Here is a 22,145-nt window from a genome sequence, read left to right on the forward strand (position 1 = left end):
GGGCTTGTTCCTGGGGTGACAGGTTTACTACTGCCAGTCTATTACTGCAGGGGAAACTGAAAAGAGGAAAATACACTCTTTTGTCTTTCCTTTGACCCTTTTCAGTGATTTTTTTTTTCTTTTTGTTTTTGCATTGTCAGAATTTTTCTTTAAAAAGAACACACAAATTACAGAAACGGTGTTCCTAATAACACACTCCAGAGGTTGAAAAAAATATTTTTCCAGGTGGTTCAAATAATTTTTGACATGAAACAAATTGATTGAGCAGCACTTTGTGCTTTTAGAGGAAAATAATCACCGACAGAGTGATATGATGAAGCGGAGTGGAGTTACTCTAACCATTCCTTACCAAGTTGATTATTTTCCTATGAGAGCACATCCTGAAGTGTTTTACTCCAAATATAATGTAGCAACTCACCAACAATGGCAAGATAAGAGACATTTTGGAAGTTTCAGCACCTCTGAATTAATAATCTAAGTGAGCGTATGTAATTTTTTGACCCTGTATGTATAATTTTGACCTGTGTTGATTTCAGAAAACCCAAAGAAAATTAAAACTTGTGCACCGAATTCGAGTGTTTTTTTTTTATTAAAGCTGTGTGCTGTACAATCATTCTGCCACAGAAAAAGAACAGTTCAAAGAAATTACTGAAAGCTCAAATATTGCTCAAATATTCATATCCAAGACTCCGTTCAGACTGCACCCTGAAACGACCCATATCCGATTTTTTTTGCCCATATGCGACCTGTATCCGATTTGTTATTGACAATCTGAACGACACAGATACGATTTTTTCACATGCGACCCAGGCCGCTTGGATATGTGGTCCTAATTCCGATGCATATCCGATATTTTCACATGCGACTGCAGTCTGACCGGACAGGTCGCATTCATGCGACCTACACGTCATCAACAAGAGACAAACGTCACTATTCTGCGTTGGCTAATCCCGCCTCTTTGGTGGAAAACAACAACATTTGTACAGTTTTCAGAATTTAAATAGACTTTTATAGAATTGATCAAGGGGCGGCACGGTGGTGTAGTGGTTAGCGCTGTCGCCTCACAGCAAGAAGGTCCGGGTTCGAGCCCCGTGGCCGGCGAGGGCCTTTCTGTGTGGAGTTTGCATGTTCTCCCCGTGTCCGCGTGGGTTTCCTCCGGGTGCTCCGGTTTCCCCCACAGTCCAAAGCCATGCAGGTTAGGTTAACTGGTGACTCTAAATTGACCGTAGGTGTGAATGTGAGTGTGAATGGTTGTCTGTGTCTATGTGTCAGCCCTGTGATGACCTGGCGACTTGTCCAGGGTGTACCCCGCCTTTCGCCCGTAGTCAGCTGGGATAGGCTCCAGCTTGCCTGCGACCCTGTAGAACAGGATAAAGCGGCTAGAGATAATGAGATGAGATGAGATGAGAATTGATCAAGCTAATGGTGGATTTGGTAGGGACCTGGATGTTGATCTGTTAGCCTGATTAAATAAAACAGTTTCTATAATTGATTTATAACTTAAACCATCCTGTATTACAAGATTATAAGATTGTTCTGGAAATTTCCAGTAATTTGACACCTTCGGTCTCATTAGTCTGCTGTTAATCAGATTATTGTGTGAGTTCCGCCGCCGCCACAAAAACCACATCGTCAGGTCTCGCCTCATCTCCATGCTTTACTTGCAAACTTGAAGAGTGCGCTTTTTTTTGTTTACGTATTACGTAGATGTGCTTATTACGTGTCAATTTGCGCATGCGGGACACTTTTGGGTCGTTTTCCGTTCATATTGGAGATCGCATACAAGTCTCATGTAATTGGTAATGTGAACGGCCTAACAAAAAAATCAGATTTCACAACAAATCGGATATGGGTCGTTTCAGGTTGCAGTCTGAACGTAGTACAAGATGACATTCATGTCACTGTATGTAAACTTCTGACCACAACTGTATGCAGCATTTCTTTCCCTTTTTTTTTTTGTTCTTCTGTGTTTTCACCTCCCCAAATAATCCACACAGTGCACATAACTGAACAAGAGTGTGATCCAAACGAACTCAACGCTGGATATAAATTTGAAATAACTTTCAAAATCCATCTCTCGTGAGTAATAAATAAATTATCTTATATTAAGTTCAACACGCTGTATGACGGGAACACAGAACGTGACTGGTGATTGTTCCACTCTGTTGACTGTCCTGATCTCATCTCATCCTCACCACAGGAGGCGTCGGTTAATGACTAATTAGCCACACGCTTGTGCCTTGTTAATGAGCATATTTAACCCAGCGTGAGTGCGTGTGCCCGCGCCGTTCATCACGACGCCAATCAAACCAAAGTTCGACGTGTTTTTCTCTGTCTAATTAAATACATCACAATCACAAAGTCATAAGGCATGTCATTCTCACACTGCTGAATTCTCCAATCTGATTGGGCAGAAGATGTTGATTAATTTTCCTTCACAGAAGCTCTGACGATAGCTGAGTCGCAGGTTGATAGTAACATAACGTTATAATGCGTTATCGTTTCTATAGTAACAGCTCAGGTACAGAGGATGTCACACAAACAGATTTTTTAAAATTGTTGGTCTATAAGGAGATATTTATAAGAGGAATTTATAAATATGCCATGTTGTGCTGTAAGAGGAAAGTGATGAAAAAATCTTTGGAGCAAGAATTATTTGGAGGTGTTTGATGTTCATTTATTGCTGCTATAACATAAGTGAGAACAGGAGCTTCATGTTTCATGAATGTTCCACATTACTGAATGTAACTCAGATTAAAAAGTAAGACGTGTAATTTGTTAACCCTTTCATGCATACATTTATTTCAGATTATTTTAGGTTTTCTCTTTTTTTTTTAACTTGGCATGATGTAGGAATTTTGGTTCTGTCCATATAATACTTGGATTAAAAATTAAATGGATTTTCCAAATTGTCATCATCGTCGTTGTCATCATCATCGTTATCGTCGTTGTTGTTGTCATCACCGTTGTCATCATCATTGTCATCATCACTGTCACTGTCGTCATCATTGCCGTCATTGTCGTAATCATCATCATCGTATCATCGTTGTTGTCATCACTGTCATCGTCATCATTGTCATCATCATCGTAATCTTCGTTTTATCGTCAGGTTTTTCCCCCAAGTTCAGGAGTCAGACGTTTCATCCTACGCTCCCATTCTCTTTGATCTAAAGCGTCTTCTTCACCAACATTCAACTCCTCTAGATCTTCTTCAGTGCATCTTTTCCAGGTCTTCCTTGGCCTTCCATGATTTCTTCAACCATCAACTTCTCATCTATAAACTTGACCAAGAGCCTCATCTTCTCTTCTTCTGGCGTGACCAAACCATCTCAATCTCTTCACCATCCGTATTTTATCTAACTGTATCACACTGTATTGAGCCGCTTCCTCTTCACTACTGACACCATCTCTGAGCCGTGATCCTGCCATGTACCGTAACATTCTTCCATCTGCTCCGAGTACAACTCGCTCTAGTCTCTGATCATTGCCCATGTTCCTGGTGCACAGATCAGAATCGGTCTTATTTGTGTTAAACATCGTTCCTGTTAATGTGGAAAAAAAATCTTCCACGTGTAAATAAATAAATAGATATATAGATAAATAAACTATACAGTTTGCTTGAAATAGTTTAAAATTTTAATTTTCCAATGTCCAAATTTTTAACATTTAGATTTAAATATCCCAGCTGACTACGGGTGAAAGGCGGGGTACACCCTGGACAAGTCGCCAGGTCATCACAGGGCTGACACATAGACACAGACAACCATTCACACTCACATTCACACCTACGCTCAATTTAGAGTCACCAGTTAACCTAACCTGCATGTCTTTGGACTGTGGGGGAAACCGGAGCACCCGGAGGAAACCCACGCGGACACAGGGAGAACATGCAAACTCCGCACAGAAAGGCCCTCGCCGGCCACGGGGCTCGAACCCAGGACCTTCTTGCTGTGAGGCGACAGCGCTAACCACTACACCACCGTAAAGTGTTTTTGAGGTGATTAATATCTTAGTGCACACACACACTTAAACAATTACGTCACGACCATGTTTGTGCCACGGTGCATTCTGGGAAGTCCAGAAATGCTGTTCAGCACCACTTTTCGGCGCTAATATGACACTTATATTTTATTAAAATATAAAAAAGAGCCCGTTGATAAGTGCGGACACTACACACAGAAGGGTTAATCAATAAAAAGTTGTAATCTTTGGTGAACTGCTGCAGTACAAGAGGAATAAAACACGTCCCACCATGCTGTGTGGTGGTAACAGTAACTCCGTGCCATCACACCCTAATCATTGTTGATTTTTTTCCTGTAACAGTATGACACGGTGTTTACTTCACAAGAGATCAAATAAATGCAGCTACTGTTGCCATGGAGCTGTAACGTAGCTCGCTAAATGTGTCGGAACATTTAAACAGCTTCTGGAAAAATAGAGGAATGATCCAGGATGTTAGAACTTCCTCCTCCTCCTCCTCAGAAGGACTTGATAAACCAGACTTTAGTGAGAGAGACGGAGGAGAGAGTTCTTCCTGAGAGTTCTGTCGAGTTTCACGCTCCGAGGGCGTCAGGAGCGAGGTGACGAACACAGCCTGTCCTTAATGGCGTTCTGCTCTCCTCCTCGGACTTCTTGCCGAGATGTCAAGCTCGCACCGGGGAGCGATTTCACATGCTTTAATGCGACATGTCTGAAATGAGCCTCGGCAACATCGCGTGCAAAGAAACGGAGCTGAACTAATCATCTCAGCCATCTTCACCATCAGAGCACCATCAGGACCAGACATTCTCTCAAACGCATCAGCACAAGTGCCCCTTAATTCTCTGATTTAGACCGTAAACCTTCATCAACGACACGTACGAGGTGCTTTATAGAATATTATACAACACCAGGAGCAATCTCGGAGCAAGTCGGGCATCTATAGGCTGCACAGTTATCTGCAATTTTTTTTTTTTATTAAATTCTGTGTAAAATCTTCATCAATAAGAAATACAAGAAGATTTATGTAATATTATAAAGCATTAGGGACCATCTCCAAGCACTCGCCTTAAAGGAGACATGTTATATTCTCTTATCTTTTCGATGATTTTATATGATTCCCTGAGATGTGTTTGTAAAGTTTGCAAGGGTTTTTTTTTTTGTTTGGTTGGTTGTTGTTGTTGTTGTTGTTTTTTATTGACGGACACAGTGCAGGAGGCGGAAACTCTGTTCTTTAGTCTAGAAGAGGCAGCAAATTCCATCGGGCTGCACCTCAACAAGTCAAAGACCAAGTGCATGGGACTCAACACCACCCAAATGATCTACAAATGATCTAAGAGTGGTCATGGAGCACAGAGTGGTGAAGATCCGGAGAGAGCACAGGACTTTGTCCACCCTGGAACCTGGATTAACAGTTCTGAGCATGACTTTGAAATCTGGAAAGCCAAGCCCTGGCAGGCGTGCCATCAGATGAAAAAAGATATGGACGTCATCAATGAGAACAGAGTTAAAGATCAGAGTTTTCCAGAGTAGAATCCATTCTCCTGTATGGGTCGGAAACATGGACCATACCATACCTAAAGCACTCACTAAGGGCACTGATGGCTGTTATACACATGGCGCTCAGCACCAGCTGGTTTAACAACATCAACAACAAAATAGTCGATGGAAACCTTCCCAAAGCTACCACCAGGTTTGTAGTACTCAAGTCCAGGACTAATTTTAAGGAATCCGTGACTCGACTTGGACTTGAGCACTGATGACTCGGACTCAGACTCGTGCATTAATTGCATTCAGACTCGTAAATTGGAGACGAGGACTTGGAATTTTTCTTTATGTTTTGTAGCATGCCATAATAATTTGTCATAAGATATTTATATCTACATTAATTTTTATACTAATTTTGTGCAAGAGAATCAACATTCACCTGTTCATACGTCATGTTCAGGAACAAATTAACATTAATGGCACTAAAATGCCTGGAGAGACGCCCCTAGGATTGCCTGCTTTGCTTCTACAGACTTCTCGTGCAGTGGGAAAAAAATGCACTGCTATGAGTTCCATATGTAGAAGAACTATTGAGGAGACAACGGGGACGACCTCGAACTTCAATCGTCATTTGCCAAGACTCCACCCAGAGAAGGAAGTGAAATGCTATATTTATTGCTCTGTTGATAGCGGGGCTTGCTGAGCGATGAACTAGCTTTTTATTTGTAGTCTATTAACTAAAACAGGGCAGTCGAGCAGGAACATTAGTCCAACACAGTAGCAGAGACGCTTTCACATAAAGGCAGCAACAGACACCGTCACACGGTGCAGTTGGAGTCTTGTTCTAGGACTCAAAATTTTCTTGAATGACTTGGACTTGAACACTGGGGACTCGAGACTGGACTCGGACTCGAGGTTTAGTGACTTGACTACAATCAAAATCCAAGAGAGGAGGATGAAGCTCACAGGCTACATAAGATGACATGAGGACTTGTCTACTGGCGCACAAGCTACTGTTCTGGGACCCAAAGCACGGAGAGCGAGGACGCAGGTGTCCCCCATACCTTACACCCCTTGACATGCTTTCCAGGGACACCAAACTTGACAGTGTTGCTGAGATACATTACATTACAGGCATTTAGCAGATGCTCTTCTCCAGAGTGACGTCCAACAGGATCCTGACACACCCCACCCAGGGAGCAGTTCGAGGTTGGGTGCCTTGCTCAAGGGCACTTTATCCATTCCTGATGATCCAGGGAATCAAACCAGCGACCTTTTGGTCCCAAAACTACTTCTCTAACCTGAGAGCCTGATGTTAGACAGATGTGTGTGGCGGTGTACCATAGCATGTCAGACGATGAAGCTGCCCTGAGTGAGTGAGTGAGTGAGTGAGTAAAACGCCTCGGTTCTTTTTTTTATGCCATTTTAGTGCTGTATAAAAACCCTGTTGGATAAAATAGGCTGGTTTGGGGGTGTGGCTTTAAATTTAAATATGTAAATAGCTTCACTCTAATAGCGAACAGAATCCGCAGGTGTGGATAACGGAGTTGGATGTTAGCCAACTGTTTAAATGCAGTTTATGTAATATTATATAATACAAGGATTTTTTTATAATATTCTATAACATCAGGGACGAGCTCGGAGCCTGAGGTGCGTTCACTTGCCTCAAAATTGTCTGAGAATTTGATTTCTTGTTTTTCTTTAAATTCTCTGCTTTATATTTTGTAAAAATATGATCAACGAGAAATCAAGGGTTTTCATATCACACGTCAGTCTGAGAGCATGTGGTGCGTTCACTTGCCTTAAAACTCTCTGTGAATTTGGGTTTAAAATAAATCAGCATGCACGAGCTACCAAGCCTGTCTTGTTTATTTATTTATTTATTTGTTCATTATAACATTTATTAAAAGTAAAATTATGGCATCCAGCCAGTCACGAGGAACGTGTAAGGAACCAGAGATGTCTTGTCTCTTATATCTTGTTGCATCAGACAGCAAATCTAAAAAATCTTTCTACAGTGCATCACACAGCATGATCGCCTGAAGCGTGAGGAGAAAAACAATCCGAGAAAACATTGTTTTTTTTAGATACTCACCTGTAGCTCGCTGACTCATTTTTTTAACACCCTGTCAAAAATGGCAGTATGTGGTCTGAGCCTTTGCAACCAAACACACCCCTCCTCCTCCTTCTCTTTCTCCTTCTTCTCCTCCTCTTCCATCCAAACACACCAAATTTAACTCCTGTGTTAAAGCCAGACGTTTCAACAGCCATCCTGTTTCACTCAGGCTTTTATTTTTTTTAAAGCAAAATTAATTAGCACAGAGCAGGCTAACGAGCAAGGGACGAGACGATAAGGTCTGGAGAAGAAGAAGCAATCATGACTGTATCGGCTGGTGACTCAGAAGTTCATGTCACTTACTTTCTCCTCATAGTGAATGTAGGAGGCCGCTTCAGGACCAAGATACTTCACCAGGCTGCTAACAACGGCGTCTCGTCTGTCCTCCATCTGAAAGGAAGCAAGAATAGAGCAAATGTATTTAATGACGGTCAATGATGAAGACGGCAGCTGTAACGGGAAATATAACTCCATGGAAAGAAACAACAACAAGACGGCAAATAACTTCAGAGATGCGTTCTGACTGACGGATGACGCAGATTTAACAGGAATGTCAGTTGAACAACTGATATCCACGGTGCTGTTCAAATCTGGATTCTGATTGGTCAGAAAATATTGATGCGTTTCTTATAAAAGCAGCAATATCAGGCCATTCTGTGGCTGGGAAGTTATTTAATTTGAGGGGATTAAAGCAAATAATGTTCATGAAATTGCTCGCTTGGCGCAGTCAAGCAGACAGAGGAAGTCCGTGTGTGCATGCGCAGGTTTACCTTCTTCTTCTTTTGGGTTTTACAGCAGCTGGCATCCACAGTGTTGCACTACTGCCATCTACAGGTTTCCCTTTGAGCGTGCACTGACAGTTCCATCATTCTGTCGCTAAACGAACAGCTGATCACACCGAGGTGCTCGCTGAGCGCCAATATTTATTAGTTTGGTCCTGCATTTCCTTTCCTTCGTATATAGCATAACCATACATGTCAACCTTTGGTCAATCAAACCTGTATAACCAACCTCCAAAATCCGTATTTCCCTTATAAAATCCATATAAGATGCAAATTAAAATAATTTACCTGAAATTTGAATGATAATTAACAATGATATATCCCAGTTACTTTTTATTCAATATTAATAACAATAAACCTTCAGAATGAATACAAAGCTCCAATGTTTGACAAAAACACAAAGTGTTATCAGCGTAGTTACGAAGGAAATACTTCGTTGTTTGGAGACAGGTTTCATCGAGCGGCTATTATGCGCAAGACTTCATATTAGCCACAAAGTCAGGAAAATCTGTTCGTAAAATTACGTTATAATGACCAAATACAATGAAAAGTATTTTTCCAGTCTCACCTGTGAAAGGTAATCCCATGTGATCTCGCTTGGACGGTAAACCTGTTGGTACAGTTAAACGCAGCACATGAATGAGGCATCTTTATTCTCGGCTACTGTCTAGACGCTATACCAGAGACGGTTGAAGAATCTCCACTTTGCCACATCCAATATGGCGGCGAGGATGACGTATGATTCTACGCAGAAGGCGACGTCTATGTTTATATGTCTATGACTTCACGGTTGGCGGGATTCTCGCAATGCGGTGTGCGCATGATCAAAAGTGGAACGAAGTCTCGCTACCACAAGATAACATGCGATTTCATAAGACTCTTTACTGGCTGTCTGTGGTGTACAGTACGTTTGTAAATGTTATGCGCTCTTTTATCATCATGGGAATTGATTATAGCTCTAAATAAATATTGAAGTTTTATTAAAGAATCCGTATAACTTGGGGCGGCACGGTGGTGTAGTGGTTAGCGCTGTCGCCTCACAGCAAGAAGGTCCTGGGTTCAAGCCCCGGGGCCGGCGAGGGCCTTTCTGTGTGGAGTTTGCATGTTGTCCGCGTGGGTTTCCTCCGGGTGCTCCGGTTTCCCCCACAGTCCAAAGACATGCAGGTTAGGTTAACTGGTGGCTCTAAATTGAGCGTAGGTGTGAATGTGAGTGTGAATGGTTGTCTGTGTCTGTGTCAGCCCTGTGATGACCTGGCGACTTGTCCAGGGTGTACCCCGCCTTTCGCCCGTAGTCAGCTGGGATAGGCTCCAGCTTGCCTGCGACCCTGTAGAAGGATAAAGCGGCTAGAGATAATGAGATGAGATGAATCCGTATAACTTTATTTATACGCCCGTATACTATGTTTATTGAATCAAATCCGTATAAAATACGGACATTCCGTATAGGTTGACATGTATGCATAACGTCCTTTCTTCTCGCTTTCTTTCTGTTACTGTAGTTGATCTTTCACGTTTCATTCGCACACTCACGTCCGCCATTTTTCTCTCCTGTTTCAAATTTGTATCCCACAATGCCTTGCGTGAACGGGGAAAGCCCACCACGTGATGCATGACGTAGTATCTTGAATTGAAGCAGGAAAAAAAATAGCAGAGAATTTAGGGTCACGTGGAGATAAATTCATTAATTGTTCTATTTTTAAAAAAAAAAACTAATAATATTGGAAGTCTGTGATTCGAATTCAGTAGCTTTCGGTCACTAAACAAAAATAATCAGATGTCGGGAAAATTCTTTTTATGATCTAAACTTGAAAAATCTGAAAGGCAGTCTACCTTTAAGGCTGAGTGTCTTTGCCTGCCTCTTAAGATCCATCATTAAGCTAGCATGGTTTTCCCAAACAACATCATAGCCAAAGTTGTACTTCAGTTCAATCTTAACTTACGATGGATCTGGATCACTCTTTCACAGCAAAGAGCGTCTTGCTTGCAGCCGAACATGCAGAATGTGCTGCGCCTCCGAGGGACTCTCACAGTCAGTGGGCAGAGACTGGAGTTGAATCTGCTGCTGGTGTTCAATTATTTTTACATCGAGTTAATTATTCAATAAATATGCACAAAACATTATGAATATATTTCAATGTTATGGAATTGCGTACAGATATCAGAATGTCACACTGATATCGCCACATTTTAATCACATTTAATTAAATTAGGTGAGTGAATATCTAATTTAGTGTCTCTGTTTACAGAATGCATAGAAACGGCATTGGAAAAAAAAAGCGCGCGATGTTGTGTGCCGTTTTTGCTGGATGATCCAGTAACTATCAACGAATAATCACCTCAATAACGCCCCCTACATTTACCATTCTTAACGTCATCCACGACTGAGACAAGTATAGATCTTCCTTCTGCTATAAAAATCGGCAAATGACGTTTTAGTCTGTAGTGAAAATGTGTCGATCATGCGAGTACAGTTTTCATGCAGCATTCACTTGGCGGTGCTAATAGTTCACCACGTGTTTTCTTGACCTTCCGAGCAGCATTTTGTGGTCTGTTGCTCAATAAATCTGGAAAATTCGCCAATAATCTACAGTCGAGATTGTCTCCTGATGGATTCACGAGGTTCTGTAATCAGAGCCTGGAAAACGGACCATTCTGGGCTGCGTGCATATGATTTCATGTTAGATTTACAAGAAGTCCAAAATCCATAATCTGAGCATCTGGTATATCGCCAATGTGGCATTCTGGATAACAGCTGAAAGAATCCTGACTGCTTGTATGCGTAACAGTGAAATGATCAGGCACGGAGAAACATTTACTTAATTATTAGCTTATTATTTGCTCATTCTTTTCTGTAAACATCCATCTATCTGTAGCCGCTTTATCCTGTTCTACAGGGTCGCAGGCGAGCTGGAGCCTATCCCAGCTGACTACGGGCGAAAGGCGGGGTACACCCTGGACAAGTCGCCAGGTCATCACAGGGCTGACACATAGACACAGACAACCATTCACACTCACATTCACACCTACGCTCAATTTAGAGTCACCAGTTAACCTAACCTGCATGTCTTTGGACTGTGGGGGAAACCGGAGCACCCGGAGGAAACCCACGCGGACACGGGGAGAACATGCAAACTCCGCACAGAAAGGCCCTCGCCGGCCACGGGGCTCGAACCTGGACCTTCTTGCTGTGAAGCGACAGCGCTAACCACTACACCACCGTGCCGCCCTGTGTAAACATTTGTTCATTTAAAAAAAAAAAAAAACACACACACATTTGGAATAAAAAAAGTTATTGTCTAAAAATGTAAAATAGTTTAATTATTAATCACCACATTATATATGTAATGCTTAATGATAATGCAATATATTAACACATTTTAACACTTTATATTTCATTAGTTTTTTTTGTTCAAAACAAACACCATGTGACCTCACTGACTGGATTTAGCAACTACTAATGCCTTTATCGAGGACACGCAGTGCAAAGAAGCTCTTTGTAATGTTGCTCTTAAGGCTCCTTCTTACGAGTAAGTTCTGGAAAACCTACAAGTACAGAGACAACGTTCTTTGCTTAAGAGCATCTTTAAACTCGCTCTTTAGCCCTAACATGCCACATTATCAGGACACCCTGCCCCTGTTCTGTTTATAGCTGCTATATAACATTAGTGAGAATTTGTTTTGTGACTGTTCTAGTTGTATAGAGATCTTGCATGTGACGTCACAACCGCTCCAGATTGTAAGCCGTCGGCATTTTGTCGGACAAACGCCATATTTCCGCCGTCTTTCCAACACTGACTTTGGGGTTTTTTTCACCCAAATCTTCAAATATTACCGTGCCACAATGCCAGAGAGTTGTATGGCATATAAATGCCACAACAGGAGAGGTCAGAAATCGGGAAGAAAGTTTCATAGGCTGCCACGGGACCCTGACAGGCGTGCAAAGTGGATTGCTGCTATCGGCCGGGCCGATGGAAACAACAAGAACAAGGCATGGGAACCGACTGGAAAGAACGATCACTGGTGCCTGTGCAGTGACCATTTCATCTCAGGTTCGCCATGTATTTATTTCAGTATATCCATGTGGTTATTCGCAACATAAGTTTATGACTTGCTCTAATAAAAAATTCCGGGAAGTGGGAACCTGAGAAAAGGCTTGGGGCGGGGGGGTGGATTGGATCTTTAGTGGTGTGACAATCAATGTAGTCTCTAGATATAAAATTATTTTACACTTTTAGGGGTCACATGTAGAGATAGATAACTTCATAAGTATCAAATCATAAATTCCTCGTGCTCAATTGCCACTAGTCAGTATATTTCTGTCTTTCAGGGAAGAAGAGTTCCATATCCACTGACACGGTCGTGAAAACTATGTCCGGTAAGCCATAAGGGTCACTAATCCGTAGGTTGTTTATTTTAGACATATATCTAATTATCTGTTCATTAGAAAAATGAGCCGTGTAGTCCGTCGGTTGAAATTGATCCATTTTGTACACGAGTGCAGCAGTATTCAGCGGTGTTTTTTACCGACAAAATGGCGGCTGTGTACTTTCCGGTCACGTGACTGCAAGATCTCTATAGCCATGGCCTAATGGTTAGAGATGCAGCTTTGGTGACCAAAAGGTGACTGGTTTGATTCCCTGGACCAGCAGGAACGGCTGAAGTGCCCTTGAGCAAGGCACCTAACTCCCAACTGCTCCCCAGGCTGCTCTGGGTGTGTTGAACTGGATAAGAGCGTCTGCTAAAGGCCATTAATGTAAGGTAAGGTATAGCATTACATGCACCTACAAACAGATAAAAAGTACAGCGTGTCATTTTAAAAAAATAATAAATTGTACTCGTTGATAAATTGCTGTGGGAATAAGAGGAATAAAACACATCATGTTGTGCTGTAATAGGAAAAAAATCTGAGTAGTGACTCGGCTTCATCACACCATCTTGTTGTTGATTATTTTCCTGTAATAGAGTTTAATTCCTGACATTTTGCTTTCTATTTGTATGAAAAAAAATATCACTGCCACAGAAAAAAAAAGTGTCTGCTTGCTAGTTACTTCGAGTTCATCCAAATATTTCATTCATTTCTTTGTTTTTTTTTTGGAAAGGGTAGAGAAGTGACATAATTGCGGTTAAGTATGTGAGAAACATCATTAATTTATTCATGTCCTTTTTACTATCAGAGCTATAACAGAGTTAATTATCTAAAACATTTGGGAAGGCATGCTGCTGGAATCCCTGCCATTCTGTACAAACTCCATTTCTAGAGAAGTTGGGATATTTTCCAAAATGCAAAAATAAAAACAAAAACCTGTTATTTTATACTTTCACATGAACCTTTATTTAACTGACACAAGTGCAAAGAAAAGATTTTCAAGACCAACTTAATTGTATTCGGTAAATATAAATTTCTAGAAATGAGATTTTGTATGGCGGCACGGTGGTGTAGTGGTTAGCGCTGTCGCCTCACAGCAAGAAGGTCCTGGGTTCGAGCCCCGGGGCCGGCGAGGGCCTTTCTGTGTGGAGTTTGCATGTTTGCATGTCCGCGTGGGTTTCCTCCGGGTGCTCCGGTTTCCCCCACAGTCCAAAGACATGCAGGTTAGGTTAACTGGTGACTCTAAATTGAGCGTAGGTGTGAATGTGAGTGTGAATGGTTGTCTGTGTGTCAGCCCTGTGATGACCTGGCGACTTGTCCAGGGTGTACCCCGCCTTTCGCCCGTAGTCAGCTGGGATAGGCTCCAGCTCGCCTGCGACCCTGTAGAAGGATAAAGCGGCTAGAGATGATGAGATGAGATGAGATTTTGTATAACGTACATAAACGTTATGAAAATGCAAACAACATCCGAGCTGCGATATTCATTTTGACGCCAATGCTGAAACGTCTGCGTGAAATGAAAACGCGTCCAGGGTTTCTCATGCCCGAATGATTATATTTAAACTCTCTATATGATCGCAGATCTGAAACACAAACTGAGAGAGAGAGAGAGAGAGAGAGATGATGGCGAGGATTAAAATGCCAAGCAGTAAAACCTCATTTGAAAAAAACAACAACAAGATCTGTAAAAACCACACTGCGTGTCCGCTCTGTAAATCCTGTCATCATTCAGAGGTGAACAGCGATGCTAATTAGCTTCAGGCTGCTAAATAATAATAAAGGAAAATAAACAAAGATTTCAGGATGTTGGATAGCGGCACACGTCTTCAGAAACGCGGTCATGCTGCTGAATTTGAATGAAGGTTCGAGAGGAGATCGCGAGATGATGCGTCATAGTTTTGGGGCAGTATAGTGGCACTGTGTGTGTGTGTGTGTGTGTGTGTGTGTGTGTGTGTGTGTGTGTGTGTGTGTGAGAGAGAGAGAGAGAGAGAGAGAGAGAGAAACAGATGAAGCAATATCACACTCGGTCAGAACAAACACTGAAGCTTCCTGCGCTGATGATTAATGGAAGGAACAGTTTGATGAACTTTACTCCATTCTGGTTCCACTGAAGTTTTTCTTGTCGTGTAAAGCTCGTGTCTTTAGCTTTGTACTTGAGCTACGAGGCTAATGTGGCTAATGGAAGATTAAGTCACTGAAAATAATTGAAGTAAATTTCTACCTCAGAACAGAATTCCAAGTAGAATTTCAAAAAAGCTGGAACGCTGTGTTCAACATCAATAAAAACAAAATGCAAGGATTTGTAAACCATGGAAATCCTGTATTTCATTGAAAATTGTCTAAAGACAACATTAAAAATGTTAAAACTGAGAAATCATGTTGTATTCTTTAAGCTCATTTTGAATTTCGTGCCCGATACACACTTCAGTAAACACACATTGCGTACACTGAGCGTGTTGAAAGTCGCCTCCTCAGAGACGTCTCCTGACACCCAAATACGGCGACTGCATCCATTTTCACCTCGTCATGTAAATACGCCTCGAGAGCTCTGAACTCTATGAAGCTGCAAGCCTCTGGGACGGACCCCAAAATCCCCCCACGCTGTTTCTAACGCGCTTCCATTCGCGCTGTCTCACATTTTCACCTTCTCCCCCTCAGTCTCTCACCTCTCGGCTGTTCCAGTAGCAGGCCTGAACCCCGGCGATGAAGCCCACCAGCGCTGGGCTCCCGCTGGGGCTGGTGGCATCAAAGGTGACCCCGAAAGGGCAGTGGACAGAGGGATGTGCCACAATCTCCCCCGAGAAGCCTTTCTGCTTCCAGAACGCCTGTAAAATTCAACACGGATGCATATTTTAGTAGATATGAAAACAGAAACTATTAAACTCAGTGCACAGCTCTGTCGATTCATTTATAATTAAACAAATGGTTTATTCAGAAGTGGAAACTTTGCTGATGAGAAAATACGAGCAGGATTTCACCACACAAACTAGCGTGCTAGCAGAATAAAACACAAACAACACGTTCACTGTTACAAACCAGAGACAGTAGCCCCGCCCTCTTGCTTTCGATTGGTTAGCAAAAAAGTGACAAGAAGCAAAAGTAACTCCAAAAGCTTCTTCACTTTCTAAACTTCCAGGATAGATGGGCATTGGTCTCAAATAGAACCTCCAACATTTTGAGGGTCATCCAGTCATGGTCAAGGTCACCAAAAAGGTCAAGATTCTTTTTATTTGTTTGTTTGTTTGTGATATCTTCATTCATAGTCACCATATTTACTTCAAACCAATTCCAAAATGCTCATCTTTCAATTCTGCTTCCATTGATATGCTACATGATGGAGTATCTCTCATAGTTTTCTTAGCGGTTGGGGGTCAAATGCCGGGGGGGGGGGGTCAAGGTCATTGCTAAAATGTGCATATTTTCCATTATAACTCAAAAATGGTTAAAGATAGAGAGATGTTTATCATTATCAACATATAGGAAGTCATATATGGGCTTTCATTTGGCACCATGACCTTTGAACTTGGTTGTTTGTTTATTTGTTTGTTTGTGTGTCTGTCTGTTAACAATCTAGTGTCTAGACAGTTGTACCAATTGACTTCAAATTTTCAGGGTAGGTGGGCAATGGCCCATAGATTACGATTAAATTTTGGGAGTAATCAGGTCAAGGTCACCGGAAAGGTCAACCTTTCAGTCAAAATAACATATTTTCCATTATAATTCAAAAACAGTTGCCGATAGACAAATGTATACTATTATGAGTGTATAGGAACTCCCATATGGCCTTTCATTTAGCACCATGATCTTTGACCTTGTGTGACCTTGAAAGGTCAAACTCAAGGTCACAGATTTTCAGAGGGCTATAACTTGAAAACGGTTGATGGTAGAGAGATTTTACCATTTTCAACTTATAGTAAGTGCCATATGGGCTTTCATTTGGCACCATGACCTTTGACCTTCGATGACTCTGAAGTGTCAAACTCAAGGTCATGGATTTTCATAGGACTATAACCTGACAGCTGATGATTGAGAAATATTACCATTATCAACATATAGGTATAAAATAAGTGCTGCAGGGTGAGGGTTTGTTTTGCCTGGCAACACTTGTTTTGTTTGTTTTTATGTTTTTGCTACCATTTTCATGTGTGTCACATCTCACAGTAGCAATAAGTTCCTGCCAAACTGTAAGTATTGGCATCTCCGGTTTACCGCACTTACTGAAACATACTCAATCAGCTCTTATTTGGTGTCTGTTGTTTATTTTATTCATTTGTGATTGAAGCGAAGAGGATAATGGAGCTAATAAGTACTGAAATTCAGTCTCACCCAAATGTACAGTATGCTGTATATTACATTAATGGCATTTAGCAGACTCTTATTGAGAGAGATGTACAACATACCCAGAGCAGCCTGGGGAGCAGTTGGGGGTTCGGTGCTTTGCTCAAGGGCACTTCAGGGCCACATGGCCCTCAATTCATTAATTGTTCTATTTTTTTTTTTTTAAACTAATAAAATTATAAGTCTGTGATTCAAATTCAGTAGCTTTCGGTCCACTAAACAAAAATAATTGGGTCTCGGCAAAATTATTTTTATCACCTACACTTGAAAAAGCTGAAAGGCAGCATTGCTTTAATAAACAGTCTGGAGGATCTTGCTGGTTTGTGCGAACAAGTACAAATTTATTACACCGTATAATTCCTGCTTTTTCTGATTGAACAAATCTGTTGGCTGTATAAATGAATAACATTCTTCGGACCTGTATGATAAAGGAGATGTTCTTGCTCTGTGACGGCTGGAAGCTGATGTACAGCGTTTATATATCAGGAGCTTCGTGTTCAACAGAAACTGCGATGAGTTATACTGTAGGACCTGATCCTCTTTCCTCTAAAAGTAATAATGAAGAAACATTCTGAGATTTTTTTTTTTCCATAAGGGGGATGCATGCCTCTATCCTGCCCCTCCCCCCAGATGTCTGGCTGACTTGTCTAGACGTCCCTGATCAGCACCAAACACATCTCAACTGATTGATTCACAGTCTGAGAGGAAAACTGTGTAAAGCTTGTCGATCTTTTTTTTTCGCCCATTGTCCTTTTAAGTCCTGCTGAAAGTTTTCTCCATCTTTATTTGGATTGTTAGTGAAGTGGCACCAGAGAGAACGTTCTCATCAGTCCTCACTTGAATGTACAATTCTGTATAAATCCATGGGTTTATAATTATTCATTCTCATTATCTCCGTCTGTGAATGCACAATGTGTTTCTTCGCTCCTTACATAACCATAACCGCGTCTAACTCTTTCCATTACTTGTTACTTTCCAAACAACGTTAAATCCCTTCTCTGAAACTTCATTGCAAGCAAACACGTCTTGCCACGTCGTATATATTTACTGTACAAAGAACTTGTTTAATCTGTGCATCTCAGCGAGCGATGTTCGATTTGTCAGAGATGAAAGGAATTGTTTCTAAATTCAGAACATGCTCATACTTTCCTTCAACCATTAACACGGGAAAAACTTCATAAATAACTGATTAGTCATAAATATGCTAAGCTTCTCTGATAAACGCTCATGTAATCACACTTTAATGGGAAATGACTAATGGAGGGTAAAAAGTGTTTACAGTCTGTTAAACACTAAACCATAAAAGGTCGAGTGAAAGTTGTTCAGCCCTTAAATAGCTGACTCATCACATTTTTATGACATGTATATTCTAATTAGGGGTGGGGCGATATGACAAAAACATCATATCGTGATATATGAAGAATGATACACAATTTGCAGCATGATATCTAGGCTTGTGAATGAAATTCCAGATTTGAAAAAATGTTAGTTCAAAGAAAAGCGATGGCAAGCTGAGTTGAGTGATGCTTTTATTTAATGCGTATAAAAGAATATCTTCCAAATGAAAGATAGTACAACCCCGATTCCAAAAAAGTTGGGACAAGGTACAAATTGTAAATAAAAACGGAATGCAATGATGTGGAAGTTTCAAAATTCCACATTTTATTCAGAATAGAACATAGATGACATATCAAATGTTTAAACTGAGAAAATGTATCATTTAAAGAGAAAAATTAGGTGATTTTAAATTTCATGACAACAACACATCTCAAAAAAGTTGGGACAAGGCCATGTTTCCCACTGTGAGACATCCCCTTTTCTCTTTACAACAGTCTGTAAACGTCTGGGGACTGAGGAGACAAGTTGCTCAAGTTTAGGAATAGGAATGTTAACCCATTCTTGTCTAATGTAGGATTCTAGTTGCTCAACTGTCTTAGGTCTTTTTTGTCGTATCTTCCGTTTTATGATGCGCCAAATGTTTTCTATGGGTGAAAGATCTGGACTGCAGGCTGGCCAGTTCAGTACCCGGACCCTTCTTCTACGCAGCCATGATGCTGTAATTGATGCAGTATGTGGTTTGGCATTGTCATGTTGGAAAATGCAAGGTCTTTCCTGAAAGAGACGTCGTCTGGATGGGAGCATATGTTGCTCTAGAACCTGGATATACCTTTCAGCATTGATGGTGTCTTTCCAGATGTGTAAGCTGCCCATGCCACATGCACTAATGCAACCCCATACCATCAGAGATGCAGGCTTCTGAACTGAGCGCTGATAACAACTTGGGTCGTCCTTCTCCTCTTTAGTCCGAATGACACGGCGTCCCTGATTTCCATAAAGAACTTCAAATTTTGATTTGTCTGACCACAGAACAGTTTTCCACTTTGCCACAGTCTGTTTTAAATGAGCCTTGGCCCAGAGAAGACGTCTGCGCTTCTGGATCACATTTAGATACGGCTTCTTCTTTGAACTATAGAGTTTTAGCTGGCAACGGCGGATGGCACGGTGAATTGTGTTCACAGATAATGTTCTCTGGAAATATTCCTGAGCCCATTTTGTGATTTCCAATACAGAAGCATGCCTGTATGTGATGCAGTGCCGTCTAAGGGCCCGAAGATCACGGGCACCCGGTATGGTTTTCCGGTCTTGACCCTTACGCACAGAGATTCTTCCAGATTCTCTGAATCTTTTGATGATATTATGCACTGTAGATGATGATATGTTCAAACTCTTTGCAATTTTACACTGTCGAACTCCTTTCTGATATTGCTCCACTATTTGTCGGCGCAGAATTAGGGGGATTGGTGATCCTCTTCCCATCTTTACTTCTGAGAGCCGCTGCCACTCCAAGATGCTCTTTTTATACCCAGTCATGTTAATGACCTATTGCCAATTGACCTAATGAGTTGCAATTTGGTCCTCCAGCTGTTCCTTTTTTGTACCTTTAACTTTTCCAGCCTCTTATTGCCCCTGTCCCAACTTTTTTGAGATGTGTTGCTGTCATGAAATTTCAAATGAGCCAATATTTGGCATGAAATTTCAAAATGTCTCACTTTTGACATTTGATATGTTGTCTATGTTCTATTGTGAATACAATATCAGTTTTTGAGATTTGTAAATTATTGCATTCTGTTTTTATTTACAATTTGTACTTTGTCCCAACTTTTTTGGAATCGGGGTTGTAGATAAATAAATAAATAAATAAATAAATAAGCTGTAGTCAATTCTAATGAAGTTCAATTTTGACGTTTACTTTTTTGTACATTTTTTACAGTTCATTTAGTAAAAATAAAAAAGTTACCAGTAATATTTGAGAAGTCTATTCGTACGTGATTTATCATGATATCAATGTTATATCATCATCTTACACATGTTAGGATGGATTTCCACAATATTTAACAATTATTCCCTGAAGGTGAAGTGAATATCGGTGAATAATAAGCAAAATTAAGTCAAGGTTGTTATTTAATTAATATTGTCTGGCTTTTTTTCGTGGTCTATCAGATATATTCCATTCAGCTAGCATGATACTGAATGAGTCAAAGATGAGTAGCTGAATGGAATATATCTGATAGACCACAAAAAAAGCCAGACAATATCATTATTATTATTATTATACATACACACTCTCTTCAAATCAGCATTCTTGAAGACCAACACGAGCTTACCCGCAACTCGGTGCTGTTAGCGCGGCAGTGCAGTTACCTTCCAGCTGATGTCGTGTTAGCGAAGGCCAGTGCTAGTGCAGTCAAGCCGAATATTATTATTATTTTCCCTGTATACTTTACTGAGTTACTTTTAAAATCAACATCGACAGTTACACACAATGGAGTGACCTGGCAGCCAAAATTCTCTCAAAATCTTCTGTATTTAACGAAGCAAACCTGGCGGCCATGTTTGTTTACAAAATGTCACAGTTGCTTACTAGAGCAGTTAAGTTTTACATCTCCAGCGTGTCTCTTTTCCAGTTTTTCGATGCCCATTGGTATGTTTTTCTCTTGTAAATATGCATGAAGAATATATCATGAAGTTTTGGTAACCTTTTGGGTGTTCAGCACGTCTTCACTTTCAGTTTTCAGTTTATTTATTTAGTGCTTAATTATAGCATAGCTAATCCTAGCAGTAGCACTGGATTAGCCTCGTCTTCTCTCTTTCCTGGCCGACAAAGAAATGGTTGTGTGCATGTGCAGCAGAAAAATTTTGTCATTGGATCTTCACATGAGCTCCAATGTGTGATGTCATGTTGTCTTGACAACGTACAATATTGCAAACCATATTCAACACTCATTCTCCATTGGGTAGAGTGATGTAATACATATAGGATAAGCGATATGATAACAATACTGCATGCCATCAATAAACCCACGAGAAGGGAATAGAACACGTTTTATTCCATGGAAAAAGTGTCCTGTATGTATAATAATCACCGATATTCACTGAGTCTGAGGCAGATAATTGTTTTCATATAAATACACAAGTGATTATTTTTTTAAAAATCATATTAAAAATTATTTATTTAAAACTTCAAAATCTTTATGTAAATGTAATAAAAGCGCAGCGCAGACTTGTGTCACTGAGCTACGCCGAGTCACATAAAATCCTTTGTTTTGAAATCGGTAAAATAAATCCCAATCCCACCTTCCCTTTGAATAGTTTTAGACCAAACTTCGGAGCATCTTTAGTGCTTTTAGGAACAGCATTTTCTTTCATCATCTGTAATTCTTCCTTACTTATGGTGACGATGCAATTGGCCGCCATTTTGCTGAGTCGCTCGAGGTGATTATCAAGAAATAATCCGAATCTCTCGACCAATCAGAGTGCTCGATTTTCTATAACTACCATCGTATTTATACTAAAATAGTACAGTCTAAAAAAGATCACAGTATTAATTGATCAATTTGAGAATTTAAAAACACACAAGGCAGTAGGGCTGGGTGATACGACAAAAATATCAAATGCAATTCTATGATACGCGATAATGTACGTATCACAATATCTAGGCTTGCTCACAAAATAGCAGTATTGTGTTTTTTTATTGTAAATAAAATGGCTGATTGTTGAAAAATACTTAAATATTTCA

The 22,145-nt window shown here is 40.7% G+C and overlaps 1 protein-coding gene across 1 annotated transcript in view; it reads right to left on the reverse strand.

Annotated features, from left to right (window-relative positions):
• si:ch211-127i16.2 (probable flavin-containing monoamine oxidase A) overlaps window positions 1–22,145 on the reverse strand; it is a 97,596-nt gene that overhangs the window by 18,863 nt on the left and 56,588 nt on the right. The window contains exons 10-11 of the mRNA XM_060908829.1: window positions 15,397–15,555; window positions 7,886–7,972 (exon numbers count right to left, since the gene is read on the reverse strand). Of these exons, the coding sequence (XP_060764812.1) occupies window positions 7,886–7,972; window positions 15,397–15,555 (246 nt within the window). The remainder of the gene's footprint in view (window positions 1–7,885; window positions 7,973–15,396; window positions 15,556–22,145) is intronic.

The sequence above is a fragment of the Neoarius graeffei genome, chromosome 25, assembly GCF_027579695.1.
Source record: "Neoarius graeffei isolate fNeoGra1 chromosome 25, fNeoGra1.pri, whole genome shotgun sequence".
NCBI lineage: Eukaryota > Metazoa > Chordata > Actinopteri > Siluriformes > Ariidae > Neoarius > Neoarius graeffei.